The sequence below is a fragment of the Lontra canadensis genome, unplaced genomic scaffold (genome assembly GCF_010015895.1).
Source record: "Lontra canadensis isolate GAN:19392208 unplaced genomic scaffold, GSC_riverotter_1.0 scaffold244, whole genome shotgun sequence".
NCBI lineage: Eukaryota > Metazoa > Chordata > Mammalia > Carnivora > Mustelidae > Lontra > Lontra canadensis.
The window spans coordinates 340,727-348,956 of record NW_022631238.1 but is presented as its reverse complement, the minus strand read 5'-3'; the positions used below and the strand labels follow the sequence as shown (position 1 = coordinate 348,956).

The window sequence follows — 8,230 nt, the reverse complement described above, 5'->3', positions numbered from 1 at the left end:
TTAAACAAGTTACAGAAGATCCACATTTTTTAATTCTACGAAGCTATTAAATGTTTTTATACATATCATTTGATAGGAAAAGACACTCTCACCACCTATTGTTTGATAAAAATCTCAGATATAAAGAAATTACATATAAATTGATGCTGACCTATAATGTACAACATAGAAATACATAGTTTTATAGTTACTAAGTATTTACTTCTGGAACACTTTATATCTGAATACTGAACACATGTTCAAGATAGGAATTTCAAAACATCAAAGAGGGCATATATACAGCGCACAGACATCTTTCTCATTCTTCTGCCTCCCCATCACCCTACCCACAGACAGTTTCTAAAACAAAACCAAGGAAAGTGGCAGCATCATGTGAAAACATAAGCACAACGGGGTATGTCACACTAATGAAGCTTAAACATATTATATAAAAACACATTAAATAAACAACATGGCTGAAATCAACGCCTATCTCTAAGTAGCGAAAACGCGAGTGCTGACCTATCTCTAAGTAGCGAAAACGCGAGTGCTGACCTAAATTACACACACACGCACGCAGATAATCAACAGGAAACGTCCTAAGAAATGTTCACCAAAGTGTTTGGATATAGGGAGTGGTCCTGCATACCAGATGCGACCATTAAAAACAATCTCGTTCACAATAGCACCGTAACGGTACAATACATATGAATGATCTGAAAATGATCTACGAGAACTACACGAAGAATAAAGAATACAAGGCAGGGTTACACAAGGCGACTTGAAAAAGTAGAGACACTACTTGCTTATTGGATTGGAAGATTATGGCTGTTGACAGACAAATGTGTGCTCAGTTTTTTGATCATAAGCAAGTCCAAGTTCGTTGCAAAACACTGAAAGGGAAGGGGTGGAAACCTGGAGAGACATCACGGGGTCATCAGTCCAGAAACCGACCTCTTTCATACAGCAATCCCTTCACAAGCACTGAGGTGGCTCCCTCGGGGGGGGGGGGGGGGGGGCGGGCATGTTTCAGGCGTGTTGCGGCCCCAGTCACTGCTCCTCTTCGGGAGGAGAGGCAGGAGCTCACTCGGGGGACGCGCTCTGGATGGCCTTGGGCTCCTTCACGGCCTCCTCCCCCCAGTCGCCACCGTCGACCTCCTCGATGACCACACTGCGCACGGTGCCGGCGTCCAGGCAGTGCGGGGCGACGCCATACACGCCGGGGTCAGAGACAGAGGCGTGGAAACTCTGCACCCCGCACCTGCCGCAGAAGCTGTGCAGCGCCGGGTGCGCGTGGGATCGATAGGTGACGATGCTCTCGGCGCCCAGCAGGAGAGTGAAGCGCGAGGCCGGGACGAGGAAGTGTCGGTGCTGCTTCTTCCTGCACAGCCTGCAGCTGCAATCCACCACGCGCAGGTCTGCGGGGGCCCAGACGGCGAAGCGGACCGCGCCGCAGTGGCAGCCTCCGGTGTGATACACCAGGCCTGGGTACTCGAAGGTGTCCAGCAGGAACTTGGCGGCGCCCTCGCAGCTGAGGCCCCGCCGCTTCCTGAACGTCTCCCAGCGCTCCCGCTGCGCGCCCAGGTCCATCTCGCCGGCGGACACGGCGGGCGCCCGCGGCTTCGGGGATCGCAGCGGGCCCTTGGAGCCTGCCTCCCGGGCCCGCCGCCACCAGCGCTTCCGCCGCAACCTTGCGGGATCCCGCCTGGCCGCCGCTGACTTCCTTCCCGCCGCGTGGCTCCCCACGCGGACTTGGAAAGGGGGGCGCCGGGCTCCCATGACCGCGATGGCTGCACAGGCGGTGGCGGGATCCCCGGGGCGCTTTCGCCCCCGCGGCTGGGTGCTGGCGCCGTTCCTCACTCTGCCCATGGCGCCTGCAGCCTTCCAAGCGCGCGCCCACCGCCGGTGGTTTCCTAGTAAGTTACTGAGCAGCCTCATTGCGTCAGCCTGATTGGCCACTTGTTGAATGGGATGTAGAGACCCTTTCTTTGACCCTATCAAAACAGCCTTTACTGGCCTGAAATTCTGGCTAAGCCTATCAGCTGCCCCTTCCCTAAATACTATGTTCTATTGTTCATTCATCAGAAGCTTATCCTTAAAATATTGAAACACTAAAAATGCTGCAGACTTTTTATCTAGCTTGGATGCTGCAGCAGACAGAACAGTTTAAAATAACCACCATTCATCTAGTGTAGAAGAGACAAACTGAAACATTCACAAAATATGTAGGGTGTAATTGTACTATAGTCAGGGCTAATAAAAATAACGACCCACAATATTATGTTGCAACACACCAGCGGACCGAGAGAGAAACCGGATGTTAACTTCAATACAGGACAAAAAGTGTACTTTGTAAATTTGTCTTTTAAGAATAAGAGGTAAAAGAAGAAACAATGCACTAATTTGTCCATCTAAACCAAGAAAACGTAACAGCTATGAGAATCATAAATATGAAGGCGAAACTTTGGAAATTGATGTGATCAATAGACATGGCCAGAGGAGAGACCCCACAAAATGAGCTTGGATCCTTCTTTTTGCTGTGTAATGAGTACCTGGGAAAACAGTGAGGAATCTTCCAAAAAGTGCTTCCTGAATTTTGTAGTGACATCTACACATACTGGGTGCAAGCAGAGATCCACGCACATATTTAATAATTCTTAATATTTTGTCATATGTATGCATGAGAATGTATATACTTTTTGAAGAGTATTTTTAAGTAAGATACACAAATCAATGCCACTTAATCTCTCAATATTTCAGCACTCATGTCCTAGGAATAGAGGCTATGACAATAAATAAAGGAAAATCTCAACTGAAGTGGATTGGGGATGTGAGAAGTGGGGGTCGAGTAGGGAAATTACAGGGAGAATTGTCAATTACACACCCCTGAGAGAAGACTCTGGACAGGAAATTATCATTGCAGGTCTGTCTTAACAGGGAAATATGTACACTGCATCTCCTACAAGAAATCCACACCCCTGCAACTCAGCCATTGAGAAATGGTCATCACACTGAACCCTTTCTTTTCTCCAATGAACTTGTTCAAAAGAACATCTCCCAAAGTCCTCCTTCTTCCCCATAAAATAATGTTCCTCTCCTTTGTTTGTTGGATTTTCCTAGGGTTTTGCCATAGCTTGCTTGTCCTGAATCGGAACTCTCTGCTATTCCCACATAAACCCAGTTTTGCTGGTAAAATTACTGGCAGCTTTATTTTTAAGGCAAACAAGGCATAATTTCTTGTATAGCCACAGTATCCTCATCATATCTACAAATCAATGTAATTTTCCAATTTTCTCTAACTACCAGTATATATTTAAATTTCCTAAATTGTTTCCTGAATGTGTTTTATAAAAAGATTTCCCCCCAAAATAGGATCTAATTAAAATTCACACATTCACTTTGGTTATTTTTTTTTAGTCTCTGTGATCTACGTCATAGCAAATTTTTACTAGACACATCTCTGGAGGCAAGGGAAACAAAAGCAAAAATGAACTATTGGGACTTCATCAAGTAAAAAGCTTTTGCACAGTGCTGGAAGCAATTAACAAAAATTAAAAGCAACCTTCAGAATGGGAGAAGATATTTGCAAATGACATATCTAACCTTTTATGAGTAAACTAACCCTTTATGAGTAAAGGGTTAATATCCAAAATATATAAAGAACTTATCAAACTCAACACCCAAAAAACAAATAATCAAATTAAGAAATGGGCAGAAGATAGGGTACCTGGGTGGCTCAGTCCATGAAGTATCTGGCTCTTGATTTCGGCTGAGGTAGTGATCTCAGGATCTTGGGATTGAGCCCTGCAGAGAGCTGGCTTGTTTCCCTCCTCCTCTACCCCTCCTTCTGCTCATGCTCTCTTTCTCTCTCTCTCAAATAAATAAATAAATATTATAAAAAAGGAAATGGGTAGAAGATAAGAATAGACATTTTCCCAAAGAAGATGTACAGGTGGCTAACGGACACATGAAAAATGCTTATCACTCTTGATCAGGAAAATACAAATCAAAACAATCAGCCTCACATCAGTCAGAATGGTTAAAATCAACAACACAGGAAACAACAGATATTGGCGAGGATGTGGAGAAAGGGGAACACCCTTACATCATTGGTGGGAATGTAAGCTGGTGCAGCCACTCTGGAAAACAGTATGGAGGTTCCTCAAAAAGTTAAAATAGAACTACCCTACAACCCACCAGTTATACTACTAGGTATTTATCCAAAGGATACAAAAATACTCATTAGAAGGGATACATGCACCTCCAATATTTATAGTAGCATTACCAACAATAGCCAAATTATGGGAAGAGCCCAAATATCCATCAACTGATGAATGTATAAGGAAAATATGATATGTATACACAATGGAATGTTACTAAACCATAAACAAGAGTGAAATCTTAACATTTGCAACACTGTGGAGGGATCTAGAGAGTACTATGCTAAGCAAAATAAGTCAGTCCGAGAGGACAAATACCATTATGATTTGACTCATATGTGGAATTTAAGAAACAAAACAGATGAACATAGAGGGAAAAGAAAGAAAGGCAAACCAGAAAACAGTCTCTTAACTACATAGAAAACAAACTGAAGGTTACTGGAGGGAAGGTAGAGGGTGTTAAAAGGATAATGGGTATTAAGAAGGGCGCTTGTGATGAGCACTGGACATTTTATGTGAGTGATGAATCACTAAGTTCTACTCCTGAAACTAATATTACACTGTATCTTAACTACCTGGGATTTAAATAAAAACTTGAAGTTAAAAAAATAATAATCAAGCAGGCCAGTCAATTGTTGATTTTGCCTGATTCTTTCCTTACAGTAGACTTTAGATTGATCTTTTACCCAATATTTTTCCTCTACAGCTAAAAGTCAAATCTAAAGTCTTGATTAGAGTCAAGTTACACATTTTAGCAAGTATGTTGTTTTGGCAGATGTTGTATACTTCATATTGCATCACATCAGAGTTTCATGGTGTCAAGTCATTCCAGTGCTAATGATACTACTAAATGCTCTATCTTCATTAAGATAGTGATTGCCAGATATCTCCATTGTAGAGGTACAGTTTTCCTTTTGCAATAAGAAAGTAATCTGAGGGGCGTTATTTTGACACTGTGTGAATATCTTCTTCCTCTCCAACATTTGCCTAATGGTTTAAGAATCCACTGATAACCTTTTACTGAATCAATTATTTCAATTGTTTGTTTTTTGATTACAAAGTGGTGACTTTTAAAATATTTTATTTATTTACCTGAAAGAGTTGGAGGGAGAGGAGCAGAGCTCTCTGCTGTGCCGGTAGCCTGACATGGGGCTTGATCCCAGTGCCATTTGCTGAAAATGCTTTCCTTCCTCCACTGAATTATTCTTGTACCACTGTAAAAAACCAGATGAACATATTTGTGTGGTTCTATTTCTGGGCTCTCTATTCTGCTCCATTGATCTTTGTGTCTATACCTGCATTAATTCCACATAGTCTTAAGTAGTGTAACTATATAGTAAGACTTCATATCACATAAAGTCATTCCTGACATTTTATTCTCTTTCAAGATTATTTAAGCTATTCCTGGGCCTGTGATTTTCTATATAAATTTTAGGATAGGCTCATCTATGCTATAAAAATTCTGCTGGAATTTGGATATTAAATTGCATTAAATCTATAGATTAATTTGGAGAAAATTAACATCTTTACTATGTTGAATCTTCGTATCTCTGAATATAGTTTGCTTCTCCATTTATTTAATTCTTTGATTACTTTCATCAGTATACATATGTATGTATATGTATGCATACAAATACTGTGTATGTTTTAAGTGCATACCTAAGTGTCTTAGTCTTCTGGGGCTGCCATAACAAGCCACCATAGACTGTTTGGCTTAAAGAGGGGAAATTTATTTTCTCACAGTTCTGAAGCATAGATAACTGAGATCAAGGTGCCAGCATGGTTGGGTTCTAGTAAGAGCTCTCTTCAAGTGCTCACATGGCATTTCCTCAGTGCATGCATGAGGAGAGAGAAAGAGAGAGATCTTCCTCTTCTTTTAAGGCCACCAATGGATGAATTAAGACTCTACATTTATGACATTGTTTCACCTTAATTACTTCCTACAAGCCTTACCTCCAGAAAAAATCACATTGGGGGTTAGGATTTTGACATATGAATTTTGGAAGGGGGGTGGTTTGCATAATTCATTAGCATTAAGTAATATATTTTCTTTAAAGTAATTCAAAATTGGAGCACCTGGGTGGCTCTGTCTGTCAGTAGACTCTTGATTTCAGCTCAGGTTTTGATCTCAGAGTCATAAGTTCAACCCTGCTTTCGGCTCCATGCTGGGTGAGGATCCTACATTAAAAAATTATAAGTAAGTAAGTAAATAAATAAATAAAGTAATTGTAAATGGAATTGCATTTTTAAGTTGGTTTCCAAATATTCATTCATAATATATAGAAATGGGATATATTTTATTTTTTTAAGTTTTTTTTAAATTTATTCATGAGGGACACAGAGAGAGAGAGAGGCAGAGGAAGAAGCAGGCTCCCCACTGAGCAGGGAGCCTGATGCGGGCGGGACTCAATGCCAGGACCCCAGAATCATGACCTGAGCCGAAGGCAGACGCTTAACCATTTGAGCCACCCAGGCGCCCCAAGAAATGAAATATATTTTAATGTGTTGATCTTCTAACCTGTGACATGGCTGAAGTCGCACTAAGTACTAGGATTTTTCTTTTGCACTAAACACTAGGACTTTTTGGTAGATTCCTTAGAATTTTATATATAGATAATCATGTCATCCATAAATAGAGGCAGTTTTATTTTTCCATGTACTTTTAAATTTTTTTCTTTATCTTGTCTTATTGCACTGGTTAGAATTCCAGTATTATGTTGAGCACAAGTGGTAAGGACATAAATCCTTGCCCTCTCCCCAGTCCTAGGGGGAAAGCATTCAGTTTTTCATTATTAAGTATTATGTTGGAAATAGGTTTTTGGTCGATGCTCTTTACCAACTTCAGGTTACTTGCTGAAAGTCTTTTTTGTTTGTTTGTTTTCAGTTTTTACATTTTAAAAAATATATTTCACATGTGACATTATGTAAATTTTAGGTGTTAAAAATGTTGACTTGATACATTTATATATTATAATATGATTGCCATTGTAGCAATAGTAAGAAACTTTATCATGCCCATCATTGTCATTCCTTTTTTCATGGTGAGAACAATTTAGATCTAGTCTCTTAGCAAGTTTGATGACTATAATATAATATTGTTGTCTATATTCACTATACTTTGTTTTTGATCTCCAGGACTTATTTATATATTAGTTGTATGTTTGTACCCTTAAACAACATCTCTCCTATTCTCCCAGACCCTGCCCCTGGTTATCACCATTTTCTCTCTGTTTTTATAAGTTTGGCCCTTTTAGAGTCCACATATAAGTGATATCATACAGCACTTGTCTTTCTGTGCCTGATTTATCTTACTTATCATAATGACTTCAGGGTCCATCCATGCTGTAGCAAATGGCAGGAGTACCTTCTTTCTCATGGCTGATATATATATATATATATATATATATATATATATATATATATATATTCCATTCATCAATTGATGGGCATTTAGGTTGTTTTAATATCTTGGCTATTGTGGGTGAATAATACTACAGAAAACATAGGCGTGCATATATCTCTTTGATATCCTCTTTTCATTTATTTGGGGATATACCCAGAAATGGAATTGCTAAATGATGTGGTAGTTCTATTTTTTAATTTTTTTAAATAGTTCTTTTTTTTATTGGACGGAGAGAGAGAGATCACAAGTAGGCAGAGAGATAGGCAGAAGAAGCTGTCTTTGAATGGTGGAATGACCTTTTAAAGACTCAATTACAGCTCTAGGTAGGTGGCAAAACACTGTAGTGCTGCAACAAGTTTATCCAGAAGGCTGGATATACTCTGAATCAGTGTCCAGTATATGACACTGGTTCTCCCATAGCCAGAATTCATGGATTCAGTAATCAAAAAGATAGAAATGGGAGTAGCAACACTATTACCCTTAGTGACCCACTAGCAAAATATTTCCTTTCTGTTCTGATAATCTATGGTCCACTTGCCTACAGACCTTAGTTATAAGGGGAGGGATGCTTTCACCAGGAGATACACAACAATAATTCAATTGAACTGGAAGTTAAGTCTGCCACCTGACCAGTGTGAACTTCTCAATTCTCTGAATCAGTGGGTAAAGAAAGGAGTTACTGTGCTGG

The 8,230-nt window shown here is 40.2% G+C and overlaps 1 protein-coding gene across 1 annotated transcript; it reads right to left on the bottom strand.

Moving 5' to 3' along the window:
* Positions 1 to 549: 549 nt before the first annotated feature.
* Positions 550 to 1,894, bottom strand: LOC116862452 (centromere protein V-like protein 3). Its single transcript, XM_032849730.1, has one exon. It carries the CDS (start codon positions 1,846 to 1,848, stop codon positions 1,063 to 1,065), a length of 786 nt encoding a protein of 261 aa, XP_032705621.1. The 5' UTR covers positions 1,849 to 1,894; the 3' UTR covers positions 550 to 1,062.
* Between the last annotated feature and the right edge of the window lie 6,336 nt (positions 1,895 to 8,230).

Excerpts from the sequence above, each read along its gene's own strand:
- LOC116862452 (XM_032849730.1), bottom strand. The coding sequence starts at position 1,848 with ATGGGCAGAGTGAGGAACGGCGCCAGCACCCAGCCGCGGGGGCGAAAG.